The 21,440-nt window shown below is 41.8% G+C and overlaps 1 protein-coding gene across 1 annotated transcript in view; it reads left to right on the top strand.

The window, feature by feature from the left end:
- The window catches only part of enpp2 (ectonucleotide pyrophosphatase/phosphodiesterase 2), a 115,604-nt gene extending 94,397 nt beyond the window's left edge, over positions 1–21,207 (top strand). Inside the window, exons 23-26 of the mRNA XM_068032197.1 lie at positions 36–113; positions 647–779; positions 9,578–9,731; positions 16,492–21,207. Of these exons, the coding sequence (XP_067888298.1) occupies positions 36–113; positions 647–779; positions 9,578–9,731; positions 16,492–16,662 (536 nt within the window). The 3' untranslated portion in view covers positions 16,663–21,207. The remainder of the gene's footprint in view (positions 1–35; positions 114–646; positions 780–9,577; positions 9,732–16,491) is intronic.
- Positions 21,208–21,440: the final 233 nt, after the last annotated feature.

The raw sequence follows: 21,440 nt of genomic DNA, 5'->3' as shown, positions 1-21,440 counted from the left end.
CAGATCAATTTTCATCCTTTTGTCTTATTTTGCAGCCCTTGGTTCCTCACTTGAAGCTAAATATGATGCCCTTCTAACTTCAAATATTGTTCCAATGTATCCTGCTTTTAAAAGTGAGTATTAGTGTTTGTAAAGTCAAAAAGGAAAAATAGCTAAGTAGCAGAATCTTAGTTTTTGTTAATGAGGACTTAATAGTTTGGTTTGACCAGTAGATGGAGTCAGAATCACTTTTATGTCCTACTGATTAACAATTTAAGATTGTGAACACTTATTAGTAATCCCCTACATGCCAGTGATATAAACTGGACTACCAGTGACAGGAATCCTGGGCTCCTCCCACACTCGTGAAGAGCAGTGTAGTTTTTAGCTTTGCTAATGCCACATTACAGCATGAGAATGTTATTTGATGACATGTAAACCCATCAAACTGTTGCTAACTGGCTGTGCACAATCCTTTAATAATTTTTGTGATACATAACAAACAGTAGGTGATCAGTTTCAGGGTACTTTTTAAGTGTTTGTGTAAGTTATAAACAGAGGCTCACCCTGTTGCAAAGTAATGTCAGTTATATTTGAAACTGTGTTTGTTAATAATTGTATTGCTTTCATTAGCTGCTATTTTTATGTTCTGATTGTTGTTCTGTAGAAGTGTGGAACTACTTTCACAAGGTACTGGTGAAAAAACTGGCAACAGAACGGAATGGAATTAATGTCATAAGTGGTCCTGTGTTTGATTATGACTATGATGGTCTCTATGACACACTTGACAAAGTAAATCGGTAAGCCTAGCCTTTTTGGTTTTTGTCCTGTTTAAATATAAGGCAGTGCATTTTATTTACACTTTGATAGCTTGCCTCTCTGTTGACCTGAGATTAGCTATTTACTGATACCATTATACTTTAGATTAACTACACTGACCCTTGTTGCAGCTTCTGAAGACAAGGATGAGTCCCCTGGGATAGACAAGTATGGCATGTAATAGCGAGTCTAAAGAGTTTAATTTTAGCATACCTTGCAAATCTGCTAGCAATTTGTCTGCAGGACTCAATTTACTTTTGTGACTTCTTCATACAACCTTTCGTCTATAGTGGAACAAAAACCTAAAGAACTGCATATCAAAAGCAGTGTAGCTCCAGTTAACAGGGCCCTTCTAATTACAACTCAATAGATGAACATACAATCACAAAGTGCTGATAATGAAACTTGCCATGAAAGGAGGGTAAACTCACTGCCTTTCTCTCTTCTTGCACCTGCATACTTGAGTCCCTCTTCTGTCTTAGCCAATACTTTTACATTGGCTGGAAAATTCTTTGGAGTTGCTTCCACGCTGATGGCATTACTTCACCAGAAAACTTTATTTACCTCTGTAAATGGGGGATTTGTTGCAATTCTGACCATATATGACACTGGTGGGGTGGGACCAGCCCTGACATCTTTCCCAAATGCTTTTTATCACATGAAGAATTGTTTTCACCCATTAAGATGTTTTAATTCAAAGCCTCTTGTTCACAATAATGTGCAGGATCACTTTTTTAAAAATTTGATCATGGGATGTGAGCATCGCTGACAAGGCCAACATTTGTTGCCCATTCCAAATTGCCCTTGAGAAGGTGGTGGTGAGCTGCCTTCTTGAACTGCTGCAGTCCATCTGGTGTAGGTACACCCACAGTGCTGTTACAGGGGAAGGGGGTGGGTGTGCAGAGAGTTCCAGGATTTTGACCCAGCAACGGATGAGGAATGGTGATATATTTCCAAGTCAGGATGTGAATTGGTGCTGTTGAAGGAACCTTGGCAAGTTGTTGTAGTTCATGTTGTAGATGGTACACACTGCTGCCACTGCGCTGGGGTAGAAGGAGTAATTGTTTAAGCTGGTGGATGGGGTGCCAATCAAATGGGCTGCTTTGTCCTGGATGGTGTCGAGCGTCTTGAGTGTTGTTGGAGCTGCACCCATCCAGGCAAGTGGAGAGTGTTCATCACACTCCTGACTTGTGCCTTGTAGATGGTGGACAGGCTTTGGGGAGACAGGAGGTGAGTTACTCACAGTGAAATTCCCAGTCTCTGACCTGCTCTTGTAGCTACAGTAATTATTTGGCTGGTCCAGTTAAGTTTCTTGTCAATGGTAACCCCCAGGATGTTGCTGATGGGAGCTTTCCACTTATCTGCCCAAGCCTGAATGTTGTTCAGGTCTTGCTGCATGCAGGCACAGACTGCTTCAGTATCTGAGGAGTTGCAAATGGTGCTGAACATTGTGCGATCATCAGCGAACATCCCCATTTCTGACCTTATTTTTGAAGGAAGGTCATTGATGAAGCAGCTGAAGATGGTTGGGCTTAGGACACTACCCTGAGGAACTCCTGCAGCGATGTCCTGGGGCTGAGATGATTGACCTCCGACAACCACAACCATCTTCCTTTTGCTAGGTATGACTCCAACTAGTGGAGAGTTTTGCCCGATTCCCATTGACTCCAGTTTTGTGAGGGCTCTTTGATGCCGCACATGTTCAAATGCTGCCTTGATATCAAAGGCAGTCACTCTCACCTCACCAGCTGCGTGAAGTCTAGATTGACAAAAGGTACAGGAAACAAAAGAAATATAAGGGGTTAGGAAACCAAGGAAGAGAAGGTTGTCATGAAAGAAGACAGCAGGGAAGTTATGCTGCACCTTTATAAAGCTACGGTTAGGCCTCAACTAGAATATTGCATCCAGTTCTGGTCACCACACTTTAGGAAGGATGTGAAGGTCCCTGAGAGGGTGCAGAGGAGATTTACCAGAACAGTTCCAGGGATTAGGGATTTTAGCTACAAGGTTAGGTTGGAGAAGCTGGGTCACTGTTCTATTTGGTGCATAAGAGATTGAGAGAAGATTTGAAGGAGATGTGCAAGATAATGACAATTTTAGATAGAATCATAGAATGGTTACAGACATAAGGAGGCCATTCGGCCTTTCGTGTCCATGCTGGCTCACTGCAAGAGCAACTCACCTAATCCCACTCCCCCATCTGTTCCCCGTAGCTCAGAACATTTTTCTCTTCAGATAATTATCAAATTCTCTTTTGAAAGCCATGATTGAATTTGGTCAATAATTTCAAAAGAAAATTGAATGGGCATTTGAGGGATATAAACTTGCAGGGCTACGGTCCAACTTGCTCTGTTTCTTATGTGAATGTGTGGTGCCAATACTTATGTGCCAGAATTGGGTGAATTATCTTGTCCATGGCAATCAACTTAATCATCCAATAAGGGTTCATTTTCCTTAAAAGCTGGTGATATGTGAATGTTACCTCTAATTTTCCCCCCAGTTTTACTACTTGTACACCTTTTTGATTTTATGTACCTGCTTTCCCTTCTTCTTTGTATACTTGTCACTGCCCACTTTCCATCATTATTCCTTCAGTTTCTCATTCCTCCTTACACACGCTTATGTTACCATCACAGTCACGAGAAGAAACAACTTACATGCATCTATACGGACATCTTCCATTTCACTTCTTAGCCAACCTGTTATAGTGCACGTTAACTGATGTGTGAAAAACATTCATGACATGAAAAGGTTTTTCCTTTTCCTCTTCTCTCCCTCTAAATAAATGACCCTAATGATATAATACTTTCTTTTTAGAGCCATAGGGCTAAATTGTATGCAGCTGGCAGGGGTCCTGGTGCCAGGTCCGAAAGGTGAGGGGAAACTTGCCTCAGCTGTTTGGGGGACCCTGGGCTGCATTTAATGGTGCTCAAGCAATTAACTGCCCGAGCCAGGATCACCATCCCTTTAAAGACAAAGGTACCACCTCCAAGAGCTGCTGGGCAATCAGAGGGCTGGCTATTCAGCAGTCACAGCAGCACCACTGGGAACGGTGGCTACTCCTGGTACTGCAGTAGGCGACAGGACCTGGAGCAGTGCTGGAGTCTTGGAGAGCAAGTAAGGGTTGGGGGAGAAGGGTGGTGTGTGTGAGTTGTTGAGGACAGGGAGGGGTGTTGGCACAGAGGTGGCCTTTGCCGCCAAGGGGCCCGCCATGGGCCACAGATTGCCCAAATGGGAGGACACCCCCCCTCCCCCCACAGGACACAGGAAGGCTGCCAGGTGTTACTGGGATCTCTTCCCACGTGGCAGAGTCCCCCCACCCCCATTGCTGGTTAAAATGGCAGCAGCAGTGGGATGAGGCCTTTAAGTGGCTACTTAAGGGCCTCAATTGGCCTCTGGATGGGAAGGCTATCCACAGCCTCCCAGCCCCTGAAAAAATTGAATGGTGTCAGGAAGGCGACAGGCACTCCACCTTGCTTTGCCTCACTATTTCACTGGCCGCAGACCACCCTGCCCATCCCTAGAGGGCTGATAAATTCAGCCTACAAGGCTGAATTTTATGAGGCCTCCAGCATTGGGGGTTGTGGCAAGGGGGCCCAGAAAATTCTTCCCGGAGATGCCTGCCACGACCCCCGACACCAGGAAGGCCCCATGTCATTTTACTGGCAGCGGCGAGGGCTCAATGTGGCACCCCCCACCCCCCGCAATTGATATTAAAATTAAATAATTACTTACCTGGTAGCGACGGCCATCCCACGCTGATATTCCAGCCGCTGGCCCGGAATTCCTGCGCCTTTGGAACTCCATTCGGAGTTCCGAGGCGTGTCACTGGTGGGGAAGGGCAAAGAGTGCAATTTTCAGGACAGAAGTGCGGCGGAAATGCCAGTATCCTATGCGAGTGGTGGGGGGGGGGGGATGCTGGGGATGCTGGGATGGGGTTGAAGGGTAAAGTGGTGAAAGGTCAGGGGAGGGAAGGTCAGAATCTAATCTTTAATATTTTTGTCTGGAAAGGGCTATTCAGATATAGTGTTTTCATGGTGGGGGGAGGTGTGGGAGAGGGATTTGCACTGATAATGAAACTTAAATTTTTATCGGAAGAACATAGGAACATAGGAACAGGAGTAGGCCATTCAGCCCCTCGTGCCTGTCCCGCCATTCAGTGAGATCATGGCTGATCCGCAGCCTAACTCCATATACCTGCCTTTGGCCCATATCCCTTAATATGTTTGCTTAACAAAAATCTATCTATCTCAGATTTAAAATTAGCAACTGTTCTAACTTCAACTGCTGTTTGTGGGAGAGAGTTCCAAACCTCTACCACCCTTTACGTGAAGAAGTGCTTCCGAACATCTCTCCTGAGCGGTCTGGTCCTAATTTTTAGACTATGCCCCCTAGAATCTCCAACCAGTGGAAATAGTTTATCTTTATCTAGCCTGTCTTTTCCTGTTAATATCTTGAAGACTTCAATCAGATCACCCCTTAACCTTCTAAATTCTAGCACAAACAGGCTTAATTTGCATAATCTCTCCTCGTAACTTAACCCCTGTAGTCCAGATATCATTCTTGTAAACCTACGTTGCACTCCCTCCAAGGCCAGTATATTCTTCCTAAGGTGTGGTGCCCAGAACTGCTCACAGTACTCCAAGTGGGGTCTAACCAGGGTTTTGTACAGCTGCAGCATAACCTCTGTGTCTTTATACTCCAATCCTCTAGATATAAAGGCTAGCATTCCATTAGCCTTATTGATTATTTTCTGCACTTGCTCGTGGCATTTTAAAGATCTATGCACCTGAACCCCCAAGTCTCTTTGGACACCCACTGTACTTAACCTCTTCCCATTTAGAAAGTATCCTGCTCTATCCTTTTTTGGTCCAAAATGGATAACCTCACACTTGCCCGCATTGAAATCTGCCACAGTTTTGCCCACTCACCTAGTCTGTCACTATCTCTTTGCAATTTTATGCTATCATCTAGACTGTCTACAATGCCTCCTAACTTTGTATCATCAGCAAATTTGGATATATGACTTACTATGCCATCATCCAAGTCGTTAATGAATAATGTGAATAATTGAGGCCCCAACACAGATCCCTGCGGGACACCACTAGTCACATCCTGCCAATCGGAGTACTTACCCATTATCCCCACTCTCTGTCGCCTACCACTCAACACCTGTTTTAATACCTGTCCCTTTAAAAATGGTAATTAAAATGCAGGGCTTGAGGCCCTTTAAAAATGGCGCTGGTGCCTGCACGGTGGCACTGGACATTGTTGCCGGGGACAGACCGGCTGCTCCCTTTATGACATTGGGAGTGGTCACTCTGCCCCCTCCATTTAAATGAGCCCCTGTGCAAATTATCAAGATCAGAGCACGCCGCTGCAGTTTGCAGTGCGCTCATAAATTTCAGCCCATACAGTCATAACTGTACAGAAGGAGGCCATTCAGTCCATCATGTCCATGCCAACTCTCCATATAGTAATCCAGTCAGTCCCACTCTCCCGCTCTATCCCTGTAGCCCTGCAAGTTTATTTCCCTCAAGTGCCTATCCAATTTTTTTTTGAAATCACTGATCATCTCCGCTTTTACCATCATCATAAGCAAGGAGTTCCAGGTCATTAGCACTCGCTGCTTAAAAAAGTTCTTCCTCACATTCCCCCTGCATCTCTTGCCAAAAACCTTAAATCTGTGTCACCTAGTCCTTGTACCATAAGCTAATGGGAACACCTTTTCTTTGTCTGCCTTTTCTAAAGCTGTCATCACCTTGTACACCTCTATCAAACTCTACTCAATCTCTCTAAAATGGCAGGTCAGTATTTGGAATTGTCAGTTACAATTGGCTGAAAAAGCATCTACCAGAGGCTTCCACCTCCAAAATGGATATTGGGGCCTGAGAAACAAAGGAAAAGATACATATAAAGTACGTCAAGGTTTTTAATACAAAAGCAGTATGAAAAGCTGGAAAAGAGTGCATGAAGTTAAAAGAAAACAAAAAAAAGGGGGGATGGAGAATGAAGAAGCAGAACTTGAAAATGAATGAAGAAGAAAAGCATTTCTAAACTCTTGGGAGTTTATTTTTCTAGTATAGGATTATTATGTAATAAAGTAACTCCTGATAATTGATTTTATTTATTAATGTAGTTTTAATCATTGTTTCAGTATCATAGCAAGTGAGACTAGAATATCCTTGGGTTTTCTGGCAGTCTAACAGTTAACTGATGTAGTGTGTTTACCATAAACTTACTGTTTCTCTGCACAAACCTGACAGTATTTTTTTTTTTAAAAACACTAAATGGACTGTCAAGAACTGATTGAAATGCTTACTTATTTAGACCAACATAAATTATCCAGCATCCTCAAAAGATATGCTCAAAATGCATTAACTCTGCAAATATGTCATTAAGAAAAGCTATGGTTAAAGGTACTATAATTTCCATGACACTGCTTGTCATTTGAGAGTTCATTTGTGCATTTGGAAAGTTCCACTCAGCGATGTTAATGGAAGCAAATATGGGCTGGCTGCCATCTTGTAATTAACAAAGGAACTTTAACTTATGAACACTGATACTATTGCTGGGTTGCAATGTCAAATATTTACAGAACAATATTCAAGGAACGGGAGTACTCCAACCTAATACTGTTATATTGCAGCCAACTCTAGTATTTGCTCGTAAATCCGGATTGGAGTGCACAAACAGTGGAGCTCTGTGTATTGTGAGCTCTGTGAGCAAGTGTGCTTTCTCCTCGTACTAAAAACATTACATTCAAGTTTTAAAAGTTCTAAGGAGAACCAAAGCGTGCCCTGGGGATTTTTGAAACATGATATGGGCGGCACAGTGGTGCAGTGGTTAGCACCGCAGCCTCACAGCTCCAGGGACCCGGGTTCGATTCTGGGTACTGCCTGTGTGGAGTTTGCAAGTTCTCCCTGTGTCTGCGTGGGTTTTCGCCGGGTGCTCCGGTTTCCTCCCACAGCCAAAGACTTGCAGGTGATAGGTAAATTGGCCATTGTAAATTGCCCCTAGTGTCGGGAGGTGATAGGGAATATGGGATTACTGTAGGGTTAGTATAAATGGGTGGTTGTTGGTTGGCACAGACTCGGTGGGCCGAAGGGCCTGTTTCAGTGCTGTATCTCTAAATAAAAAATAAAATAAAAAATGATGTGGCACTGGGCTAGAGTTATACTACAGTTGCTGCAAACTCAGTGATATCGACTCCTAGAGGGCCATCTTGTGCCACTTGGTTTTAGTGCACTAAGACCATACTGCTGGTTTTCACTTTGCACATCCAAAACTTTCGACTGGTACAGTATAACACTATAGCTGTATCCTAAATTATTACATTTTGAAGGGTTTTGATAGAGTAAATGGGGAAAGACCATTACCTCTGGTTAAGGAGCCAGTGTCAAAGGTCATGAATTTAAAATTGTTACTAAGAGAGCGTGGGGAGAGATTAGGAGAAATATCTTTACACAGAGTCATTGGAGCATGGAATACACAGGAAATGATTGAAGGACAGACTATCGTATCTTTTATGGCAAAATTGCAGAACTATTGGAAGTAGCAGAAGATAGAGTTATGGGAAGAGAGAGAGGCAGTAGGATTAGATTTGAATTGCTCTAGAAAAGGGCTGTCACACAAGTTCCAAATGTCATCTCTTAGTTTGTAAACCTTTATGGTTTTACTCACATCAAAAAATGTTTAGAATATCTGCTACCAGAAAAGAAGAAAGTGCCCATATTTCTAATTGACTCACCTAGTTGAATTTTTTGAGGGGGTCACTAGCATGCTGGATAGGCCAGTATCTATGGATCTGGTCTGTATGAACTTCTAAAAGGCTTTTGATGAGGTTCTTCACAAGAGATTATTAGCAAAAATGAGAGCACATCAAATTGGATGTAACCTTATGATATGGTCTGGTAATTGGTTGGGAGGTAGGAGACAAAAAGTAGGGATAAAGGATTCATTCTCTGATTGGCAGGATTTGACAAATGTGTTCCACAGGGATCTGTAGTGGTGCACAGTTTTTCACCACATATATGTTAATATCTTGGATGAAGGATTTAAGAGTTGTATATCCAAATTTGCAGGTGACACCAAGTTTGAAATCATAATAAGCTGTGTGGATGTGAGTAGGAAGCTACTAAAGGACGTAGACAGACTAAGTGAGAGGGCAAAACTATGGCAGTTGGAGTTCAGTGTGGAGAAACGTGAACACATCCACTTTGAATCAGAGAAAGACAAATTAGAATAATTTCTTGGAGCAGTGGAAGAGCAAAGGGATTGCGATATTCATATACACAAATCATGAAAGGCTGGTGCAGAAGTACAAAGGTAATCAAAAAGTCAAATAAAATGTTGGCCTTTAAATCAAGGAGGTTGGAATTTAAAAGTGAAGAAGTGCTGCTTCAGTTTTATGGAGCCTTTGTCAGACTCCTTCTAGAGTACTGCATTCAGGTTTGGGCACCAACCATCAGCAAGCATATAGTAGCCTTGGAGCGGAGCAGCACAGACTCATAAGAACGATAAAGGGTTAAATTATGAGGATAATTTCATCACAAGAACTAACAACATGTGTGTATTAAATAGCTATCTCATAGAAATATAAGGGTAAATTTTGCTGCCAGTGGGACAGGGCTTCACAAAACTCAGTCTAAAATGCATAAATATTGTGAATTGCTGGGTTACATTATTGATCTCCCTTAAAGAATGGCTGATGATAGAAAACCATGAATAATTGTGCATTCCACTTTTAGTACCATTTGAATTTTGTTTTCTCTTTTAGGCAAGTTGATGGTTCAATCCCAGTCCCAACTCATTACTACAGCATTATTACTAGCTGCCTGGATAGCACTCAGCCTGTGGACAAGTGTGATGGACCACTCACTGCGTCATCATTCATTCTCCCACACAGACCTGACAATGATGAAAGTTGTAATGTAAGTGTAGAAAACAGGGGTATTCTATTATACAGTGTGATAATGGCATTGTTTTAATGTTGCACTGTCAGCGATTGCCTAAGACAAATCACCTTATATAAAATAAATGCATGGAGTGCTTTACTCCTCGAATTTCACCTTTTAGTTTTCTTCCCTTTCGCTTACTTTTCCAGGGGCACACCGCTACCCTAGGGACTATACCAGAACAGCTTATGCTCTGATGCAATTCTTTGGATTATCCTCTGCAGCCAGTACATCTCTCAAATGACCATTCTTAATGAGTCTGGATAGTGAGTGTTGGGTACTATCTGAGCTGAGCCAAGCTCCTGTCCATGTGTGTTCTTTAAAAGGGGTGAATGGATAGTGATCAGAATTGAGAACCCTGATTGTACAGAAACATCCTCATTGCCACTCTGGCTGAGATCAGCTAAGTCATTATAGACAAGTGATTGCATCTTGGATGTTGCTGGTCTCTATAGCAGAGTATCACACCAGGCAGTATATTCACATGCAGTTAGTCAAGCCCTTAATGCGTTAAAATAAAAACAAGAAATGCTGGAAATACTCAGGGGTCTGGCAGCATCTGTGGAAAGAGAAGCAGAGTTAACATTTCAGGTGAGTGACCCTTCATCAGAACCGTTGTGTGTGTGATCCTGAGCTATGCAGGTCAGGAAAGCTCCAGCTTCATTTGCTGGCTTGTGCTGAGTTTACCAATCTCAGCCAGGCTTGTGGGGAAAGCAAAAAATATTTTTTTAATAGTCCTAACCAGCCCCTATTTCTGAAACTAATGGCACAGTTACATTTTGTTCTAATACTGTAAATTAACTGAAAAATAATTAGTTATGTAACATACCAACTATTTAACGGATTGCTATTCCCATAAGAACATATCTAACTTAAAATTTTCCTTCACATTAGCAAAAAAACAATTCATTAAGATATTTTTTAAAAACTGCTTGGAATAAAGAAGTAAAATAATTACTTCTCTGCCAAAATTTCTTATTTGCAGCAGCTGCATAAATTCCCACTCTATTGCACAGAATCTAATAGTTTAATACCCCCTTTGAAATTTGCCCATGACCTATGGCTTTCTTTAACATTTTATAAATGCCTTTTATTATTCTACTTTACTCTTCCAAATACTAATCAGAAAATCTGTGCAGAAATGCAGTGTACTGGAGCCAAACCTTTAAACAAACTTTAATTGAGGTGTTTAAGGTGATTAAAAGATTTGATATCATAGCTAGAGAGAAATTCTTTCCTCTGGTGGGGTCCAGAATAAGGAGACATAATCTTAAAATTAGAACGGGGCTATTCAGGAATGTTGTCAGGAAGCTCTCCTTCACACAAAGGGTAGTGGAAATCTGGAACTCCCTCCCCCAAAAAGCTGTTGAAATGGGGAGTCAGCTGAAAATGTCAAAACTGTGATTGATTCTTTTTTAGGGTTAAGGGTTGCGGAATCAAGGCGGGTAGTTGGAGTTAAGCTACAGATCAGCCATGATCTAATTGAATGATGGAACAGGCATGAGTAGTTGAATGGCCTGTTTAAATGGTATGTTCCTATTTAGGACAACAGTTACAAAGGAGGTTACTGCAAGCCAAATGTTGGTCCTGGCCAGCCATGAATATGTTCCAAGCATGACCCACAACATGTTAGTGAATAAAACATTACTAGCACTAAACAACCATTACAACACAAATAAAAAATGAAAAAGTGCAAATGGTGGAAATCTGAAACAAAAGCAGAAAAAGCTGGAAACACAACAGTGTCGGTGGGAAAGAAGGAACAGTTGATATTTTGAGTTCATACCTTTCATTAGAACTGTAAAGAAGGAGACTGACAAGCATACTAATGAGATCAGAAGGGGCAAAAGGAGATTAAAAACTATAAAAACCGAACAACTAAACAGTGAGGAAGTACTGATAGAATGATCTAACTAATCAACTCAGCCACCTAATAGGTGAAGCATTAAAAAAAGGGTTTTAATGAAACAAAGGAGGTGTGAATAGTTAACATAGTGAGAAGCCTAAAGAAAATACAAGAATATGGGAGAGATGGAAAAATTGAGCAACAAGTTTGAGATTTAAATATGTTCGATATTGAAATAATGTTGGCAAAGTATAGTGGGGAGCATCACCTGTTCTGGAAAAAGTGTCAACAGGGAGGGCACAACCCTGCTGTACAACACAACCCTGCCCCCGACAACCCCCCAACTTCCCTCAGTACGTTTCATTAAAGGATTTCTTCCCCCATCCAAAAAGGCAACCTATCTCTTCCCTCTCCCCATCACCCTGCCCTGCACACCATCCACCTATCACCAGAATCCCCTTGGTAAAGGAAATGGGGATATGGCTAAATTCTGAAGTTACCAAAGTCAGTGTTTAAACAGAAAGCTGTAGGGAGCTAAGGCAAAAGATTAGATCATTCCTGAAGCACGCATTGAGCTTTTTTGGAACATTGTAAGACAGAAAAGTAATAGTCGGAATGAGAGGAGGAGTTAAAGTGGCTACAAGTAGCCTTGTACAAGTAGCTTGTAGCCACGCTTGTGGAGAGAACCGCAGTGTAGAAACCATACCCTGAACAGGGAATACAATATGATAGATTGGAGGAAGTACATGTAAATGACTGTCTCAGAAGGAAGGAATGTTTAGGTACCTGGACAGTGGTGAGCAAAGAGGTGAATCGATAGGCCTTGATCTCCTGCAGTTGCTCAAGATACCAGAGGAAGGGCACCTAGGCATTGGGAGGGGGGAAGATTAGATCACAATTTCATGGAGGGCATCGTCTCACCAGCACGTGGAGAGGAGAGGGGAAGATGTGTTTGGTGGTGGAAAGATGGAAATGATAGAAGATGTTCAGGCAACTGTGGAGGCTGATTAGGTGGAAGGTGAGGATCCTGGAGACTGTTACGCAAAAGCAAAATACTGCGGCGGCTGGAAATAAAAACATAAAATCTAGAAATACTCAGCAGGCCAGGCACTCTGATGAAAGGTCATTGATGTGAAACGTTAACTCTGTTTCTGTCTCTACAGATGCTTCCCGACCTGCTGAGTTTTTCCAGCATTTTCTGTTTTGAGACTCTGTCATAGTTGTGAGAGGATTGGTGGGGAGTGGGGTGGGGGTGTGTGGGAAGAGGACGGTCAGAGTAGAAACACAGGAAATGGGACAAACTTGGTTAAGTGCCCTGTTGGTCATTGCAAAAGGGAATCCGCAGCTGAGGAAATCAAGCTGATTTTAGAGTACCCGGTGTATAAAGCAGGGTCATCAGAGCATATCCAATGGACAGGAAGAAACTGGAAGAAAGGGTTGGAGTCTGTATGGGAAGCAGAGTAGAAAGAAACATTTTTCAGGGATAGATAAAAGCTCCAGAAAGGGAAGAGAGTAGTCAGAGATGAACTGTGAGTGTGAGGGATATAACTACCTGCTGGTTGCTAATGGGAGGCTTCTTCAATAGGCAAATTGGGGTCCTATGCCAGTTGTGGAAGGCTTATTGCAATTTTCAGTTGCAAATGAACTGGGGATGAACCGCACACACTCCGTCTATCTGTACCAGTTGCTGACCAGCCTTACTAGGCACCGTTGAAGGTCTCTCCATGAACACCAAAGGAAATTAATTTTTTTTTTTACTTTTGTGGTGTCAGAAGGAATCCTCCTGGGCCACCAAAAAAAGCTTCAGGCTTACTACCAGTCCATATGAGGGCTTTGGTCCCGCCCCCAACCCTCACTCCCAGATAGCTTCACTCTTGCCTGACACCATGCTCGCATTTGTGGCTAGCTCAGTGTGGGAATTGGCTGAATTCCCACGTGCTCTCAACCGGAGAGCTGCAACAGTTCACCCATTAGTGCCCACAGCTCCCTGCCGGTATTTAAATGAGGCAAAAATTGACAATGGTTCTTGTTGGCTTTGAGTGGACAAAACTGCTGATCATCGACCAAGCAGAAATTGAAGGTTGGTGCCTCTGTATTTGGAGAAAGTGAGGTTAGCACCTCTGTACCTGGGTGAAGTGGATGGAATTGAAAGAGTTGTTCAAGGTGAGAAGTTGTTCAGTCAAGTGGAGGAAATGATGGTGGATGGGAAATGGTTGCGCTGCTGTTCAAGAAAGAAGCCTTGATGAGGATGAGAAGTGTCTTCATGATAAGAAGATAATGATTGAGACTGGAGAATCTGAAATTTTCAGTGCTGGAAGGCATCAGAAGAGTGGCGGATGTAAGTGAGTAAAACTGGAAGGGAAAGCTGCAGAAGAAGAGCTCAGCATCATGCCAAGCTGAGAATTGTTGAGCTGGGGATGAAGCTGATACCCTTGTTAATGATCAATCATTTGGAGATTGGAGTAAATGGTGAAAACCTGCCAATGAAGGGGAAGTGGGATCAGTGGATTGGAGGGAGCTAAGGATTGTTTGAATTCTGGTCCTTGCTACCTGAAAAAACAATATTTTTTTCATTTACTGCTGGAAGAGACAATGGATGACATGGAACTGAGGACATGGACAACGACACGACAGATTGAGCCAATGCTTCTGACGAGAGGGGTTGGGAGCATGTGGCAGTGTGTGGTAGAGAGGGTGGATTGCATGAAGTGGCAAGAGCAATGGTTAGAGGAGTGTTAAATATAATGTTGATGTCAATAGTCATGTGTCGAACTGAAAAAGGAATGGTGAAAGTAGAGCAGAATCCATGTGCAATAATTCGGAGCTGGAAGCAGGTAGTGAGAAAAGGGATGTAGCTATGAATCGGGTTTTGGCAAATACATAGGGCTGGATTTTATCCTGTTGGCAGGGGGGTCCTGGTAATGGGCTGGAAGGCGGGCTGTGACCCCACCTCGGCCCTGTTTCAGACCCCCAGCCAAATTCCATGGTGGACAACCAATTAGCTTCCCACCATTGGGGTTGCCATCCCTTTAAGGGACAAACTCCTGCCTCCAGGAGCTACTGGCCAATTGGAGGGCCGGCAGCTCAGCAATACCAGCAACACCACCAGGAGCAGTGGCCACTGCCTTTACTGCAGGAGGCCTCCCCCTGCCTTCCCTGCCTCGGACTAAATTCCATGACTTAGGGAAGGCGACAGGAATTTCACCACCACCCCCTGACCTTCCCTCACAATTTTATGGCCACCCCCACGCACTTCCATTCCCATCCCTACAGGGCTCATAAAATTCTGGTCATAGTCTCAACAAGAAAGGGCTGGAACAGGAATGATGGTGAACAGGGTGAAAGAGACAAACAGAAATCACAGCAAAGAGAGGAAGAGGTTGTCACAGCTGGCACACCCGAAAGAGAAGTGGCAATAAATTAAACAATGCAAATAAAAAGCGAGAAACTGCAATTGCTGGTAATAGGAAAGCAAGCAGAAGAAATTTAACACAACGCAGGGCAGTTGCTATCTGTGGAGGGAGCAGGAGTCAATGTTTTGGGTTGGCACTTTTAATTAGACCTGAAAAATAGGACAGACAAGCATATAAATAGGATCCAAAAAAGGGGAGAGAAAAACATTTCGAATAGTTGTTCTGTGCCACAGCAATTATAGCATGTCAGAGCATATTCTCTGCATGACTTTTCAATCTCGACCATGCGTCTGAGGAATTGAAGAGTAGAAGTCATGGTCTTCCCTACAAGAAAGTAAAATTGGAGGGAAAACCATTCTAGCCCAATCTTTTACAGCATTCTGCAACTGATCAGAAGTGCCTTTGAAATGGTTTGAGAGCAGGTCACTCATCTTTCCCTCCTGAGGGGAATGAGGTTGGGGTTGGGGTGTTAAATAAATGGTTGGTTGTGTCCCCAAACATCTTGGAATTTCTTTTGTTATTCACAAAAGAACTTTAAGGATATGTATTTTTTTCTTGTTTATTATTGTGTTTTTTCTCTAAGTCTTTGAGGCCATGGTGGCAATATATTTTGTTACACTATTTTAAACATTTGGGATTGACATGCTTGATAGCTACTTAACACAACCAGTTTACAGTTATCCTCTTGGATCTAAGTTTGAAAACAAACCAGACTGATGGGAAGAAGGTTTCTCTCCTCTGCTGTCTGCAAGGGGCTTACAAAAAATATGCGTATATTAGAATTAGAATTAGAACATTACAGCGCAGTACAGGCCCTTCGGCCCTCGATGTTGCGCCGACCTGTGAAACCATCTGACCTACACTATTCCATTTTCATCCATATGCCTATCTTAACCACTTAAATGCCCTTAAAGTTGGCGAGTCTACTACTGCTGCAGGCAGGGCGTTCCACGCCCCTACTACTTTCTGAGTAAAGAAACTACCTCTAACATCTGTCCTATATCTATCACCCCACAACTTAAAGCTATGTCCCCTCGTGTTTGCCATCACCATCCGAGGAAAAAGACTCTCACTATCCACCCTATCTAACCCTCTGATTATCTTATATGTCTCTATTAAGTCACCTCTCCTCCTCCTTCTCTCCAACGAAAACAACCTCAAGTCCCTCAGCCTTTCCTCGTAAGACCTTCCCTCCATACCAGGCAACATCCTAGTAAATCTCCTCTGCATCCTTTCCAAAGCTTCCACATCCTTCCTATAATGCGGTGACCAGAACTGCACGCAATGCTCCAGGTGCGGTCTCACCAGAGTTTTGATATATAAAAAAGGTGGAGAGGCTGTCAGGCTCAACAATGCTCATTGTATCAACTACATGGAGTACTGTTCTTTGCAACTACTAGTAATACGAGCACTGTATGTTCAAAGAAAAAAATACATTTAAAACAGAGACAAATAGAAAGTGTTTTGCATATTTCAGAGTAACGATGATGAATCAAAATGGGTTGAAGATCTCATGAAGTTACATACAGCACGTGTGCGTGACATCGAGCACCTGACTGGTTTGGATTTCTACCGGAAGACTAGCAGAGCTTATCCTGAAATACTTTCTTTAAAGACATTCTTACAGACATTTGAAAGTGAAATCTAAACCTGTTGTCTATTTGTTGTTCTTGCAGTACATCTTTTACTTACAGGTGTATATTTTTTTAATACTCTTCGTTTTTGTATTTATTAATTCAAACCCAGAATATTTTAATAGCTATTTCTTTAAAGCTTTGCACCTAATGTGTCACACTTAATAACAAATATATGTCTTTCTCCCCCTTTGTCATTATTTAGCTGTTTGACTGATGCTTGTGTTTAAACCGTTTGTACTACTGCAGTTTTTTGTTTTCCCTAAGATTAGGATTTGGGAGCTACAGGATTCAAACCTGCATTGATACAAATCTAAGGTTATTCAGTGCATTGTTTGTTCTGTAATTTCTATCCTGCATATGAAAATTAGATATCTAAAGCTACATTTATACTTCACTATTGCTGAGACGAGGCAGACTTATATTTATGCTTTATATGCAAATTGAGTCACAAATATAATAAACCCTAAATCAAATTGCAGCAATTGTGCTTCAATTTGAAAAAAAGTCATTTGCCTTTCAAAGAAGTAAAATGTTATATTAAGTGCAAAATAAACAGGCTCCTACTTAAACTTTCATGCACATTACAGAGACACACTCAGCTGAAAAAGATGTATGAGGCCTGAGAGGTGTAAAGGTATGGAAGAAAATAAATAGTGTAGTGGCTGCTTTTACTTTTGGGGGTGGGGGGGGGGCATCTTTTCTTTTTGATATTTGGTAAGAGTTTTTTATTGGAATTTTTATGTGTATAAATATGTTCTGGAATAAGCTGCGATCAGGTTGATAGGTAAATTGGCCATTATAAATTGCCCCTAGTATAGGTAGGTGGTAGGGGAATTGAGGAAAGGTGGGGATGGGGTAGAAATATGGGATTAATGTAGGATTAATATAAATGGGTGGTTGACGGTCGGCACAGACTCGGTGGGCCGAAGGGCCTGTTTCAGTGCTGTATCTCTAAATAAAAATAAAATAAATAATACAGCTTTTTAAAAATATAGTTTTTAAAATAAGCTTTTTGCCATGACAATAAATCTAGAGCTTTCTGTTTGAGGTTTAAGAGTTATTCCACATTAAATATGCCATAACTGGAGCAATATGCATCCTCAGTATGGATAATCCAGGTCCATCTCAACCTTAATTCACTAGTCAGTCACAGAATTGTACAGAATGAGATAGGAACAAATATGCAACAAATAAATGCCATCTCAAAATGCAATGTATGACATGTAGAGAATGCCCAGAGTTACTGCCTCAATTTCATACAGGCTGTGAGTACGGTGAATTGGATGCTTGTTAATATTAAAACTGTGCCTACCAACCCTAATTTTAAAATAGTCCAACTTAATATATCAAGTACATGCATTACTGTATTTGCAAGAGTCACTTACACATCTCAGTGATGAGCATCACCATTGAATGGCCGAGAAGTTGACTGATGGTTGAAAGTGACTTTTTGAACAAGGAATTCAGTTTTAAATCTGCAACTCAGAGTAGAGATTATGGAAGTACATCACAATTTTCCTAAAATATACAGGGGGTGAATTTTGGAGAGGGTCTCATGATGGTCTGCCATAACTTCATTGGAAGAGCCTTAGAAACAGTGGTTTAAACCAGTTTTCTGGGGTTACTACAGCTCTTCCACCAAAGCTCGGATGAACAATGGGGAGAATCTTTGCGGGAATTGACCCCTATACTCTTTTTTATTAAGAAATGTGAATTTAAAATTAAAACTTCAACAAAAATCAATAAATTAGCACTATTTTAACAAGAATACAGCCAAGATGGTGCAAAAAAAAGCATGACCTAACTGACCATGTTAAAGTAGGTTGAATAGTACATTACAACAAAAATGTTGTTGTTCAGCCTTGTGCATGGTTCTGGGATATACTCCTCGGGTTAGAATTCCCACAACCTGGGATGGTGTGGACTATCCCATTTAATTACAAAAAAAATTATAAGTAACAAGTCTGTGTTTCCTTCCAGGATGGAGTCATAGAGTCATAATGGCACAGATGGAGGCCATTCAGCCCATCGAGTCCATGCCAGCTCTCTGTGGAGCAATCCAATTATCCCATTCCTCCGCTCTATCCCCATAGCCGTAGAACCATAGAAAGATTATGGCACAGAAGGAGGCCATTCATCCCATCATGTCTGTGCCAGCCAAAAAAAAAACTAGCTACCCAATCTAATCCCACCTTCCAGCCCCTGCTCTATAGCCTTGCAGGTTACAGCACTTCAGGTACATATTCAATACCTTTTAAAAGAATTGAGGGTTTCTGCCTCCACCACCATTCCTGGCAGTGAACTCCAGACACCCACCACCCTCTGGGTGAAAAAGGTTTTCCTCATGCCCTCTCTAATCCTTCTACCAATCACCTTAAATCTGTGCCCCCGGTAATTGACCTCTCCACCAGGGGAAACAGGTCCTTCCTGTCTACTCTAGGCCCCTCATAATTTTTTACACTTCAATTAAGTCACCCCTCAGCCTCCTCTGTTGTAAGGAAAACTACCCTAGCCTATCCAATCTTTCCTCATAGCTACAACATTCGAGCCCTCGCAACATTCTTGTAAATTTCCTCTGTACTCTCTCCAGAGCAATTATGTCCTTTCTGTAATGTAGTGACCAGAACTGTACGCAATACTCCAGCTGTGGCCTAACCAGCCTTTTATACAGTTCCAACATTACATCCCTGCTTTTGAATTTTATACCTCGGCCAATAAAGGAAAGCATTCCAGATGCCTTCTTCACCACTCTATTTAAAATTCCTGCCACCTTCAGGGACCTGTGGATATGTACTCCAAGGCCTCTCACTTCTTCTACCTCTCTCAATATCCTGCCGTTTATTGTGTATTCTCTCGTTTTATTTGCCCTCCCCAAATGCATTACCTCACATTTATCTGGATTAAATTCAATTTGCCACTTTTACGCCCACTCAACTAAACCATTGATATCTTTCTGGAATCTACAGCTATCCTCTTCACTATGAACTACACGGCCAATTTTTGTGTCACCATCAAATGTCCCAATCATGCCTCCCACATTTAAGCCCAAATCATTAATATATACCACAAACAGCAAGGGACCCAACACTGAGACCTGTGGAATGTCACCGGAAACAGCTTTCCATTCACAAAAACATCCATCAACTACTACCCTTTGTTTCCTGTCCCTGAGCCAATTCTGGACCCAACCTGCCACATTCCCCTGTAACCCATAGGCTTTCATTTTACTGAACTGTCTGCCATGCGGAACCTTGTCAAATGCCTTACTAACATCCATGTAAACCACATCCACTGCACTACCCTCATCAATCCTTCTTGTTACTTCCTCAAAAAACTCAATTAAGTTAGTAAGACATGATCTTCCTTTAACAAATCCATGCTGACTATCCCTGATTAATCCATGCCTTTCTAAGTGGCAGTTTATCCTGTCCCTCAGAATAGATTCTAACAATTTGCCCACCACCAAGGTCAGACTGACCAGCATATAATTATTTGGCTTATCCCTTGCACTCTTTTTAAACACTGGTACAAAATTCGCAGACCTCCAATCGTCTGGTACCTCTCCTGTATCTAGTGAGGATTTGAAGATGATCCTCAGTGCATCCGCTATTTCCTCCCTGGCTTCCTTTAACAACTTGGGATGCAATCCATCTGGGTCTGGCGATTTATTCACTTTCAAGGATGTCAGACCCTCTAGTATTTCCTCTCTCATTATGCTTATCGTATCTAATATTTCACACTCCTCCTCTTTAACTGCAATGTCTACATCAACCATCTCCTTTGTGAAGACAGGGATTAAAAGTTCATTAAGAACCCTGTCCACATCTTCTGCATCCACGTGTAAGTTCTCTTGTACATCTCTGATAGGCCCTACCCTTTCCTTAATTATCCTCTTTTTCTTATTGTACTGATAAAACATCTTCGGGTTTTCCTTGATTTTACCTGCCAATAATTTTTCATGTCCTCTCTTTGCTTTTCTAATTTCCTTTTTTACTTCACCCCTGCACTTTCTATACTCCTCTAGGCTTTTTAAAGTATTAAGATTTTTGTAATCATCATAAGCTTTCTTTTTCTGCTTTAACTTGCTCTGTAAGCTTTGAGATAAACAGGGGGCTCTAGATTTGGCAGTACCACCCTTTATCTTTGTGGGGACATACCTACATTGTGCCTATAATATCTCGCTTTTGAATGCCCTGTAAGTTTATTTCCCTTGAGTGCCCATGGATTAAAATACTGCCTGGATTTCTTTACCATCACACATGCAAGTTCTGTTTCAGTTGAAATATGCACAAATTCCAGAACAGAATAAATACCATAAAAACTTGCCAGATAATGTATACAGTATGTTCTGATAATGAGCTGACTAAATAGTATTTTGTGCATTTTTTTTTACTGCTATCTCTATGTTCTTCATTGACATGCTTGTATACTGAACTGGAGGGAATGTTGTTACAGAATGTACACACAATTGAATTGCCCTAGCACAATAGGTCATTTCTGTGTACTGGTTTTGTAAAACAAAATGGAAACAAATAAACATAATCATGAAAAAGAAACTTGATCGTTGTACTGAGCATTTACTTTGTATATTTTCATTGTTTTTGTAATAATATTCAAAGATTAATTTGCAGCCAGGCAGACCTATAACCATCTTGCAGTAAAACATTTTGACATTGATGTTTTTGCACATTGCACAGGTCACTTACTGTCATATACACTCTTGTCATCAAGTGTTGTGGTGATGTAGGTGAAGGTTGGTTGCATGACACTGGTTTATATTTACTCATGG

Source organism: Heterodontus francisci, chromosome 5 (assembly GCF_036365525.1).
Source record: "Heterodontus francisci isolate sHetFra1 chromosome 5, sHetFra1.hap1, whole genome shotgun sequence".
Lineage (NCBI taxonomy): Eukaryota > Metazoa > Chordata > Chondrichthyes > Heterodontiformes > Heterodontidae > Heterodontus > Heterodontus francisci.
Note: the sequence above shows the minus strand (reverse complement) of the source record. Positions and strands in the feature narration are given on the sequence as shown.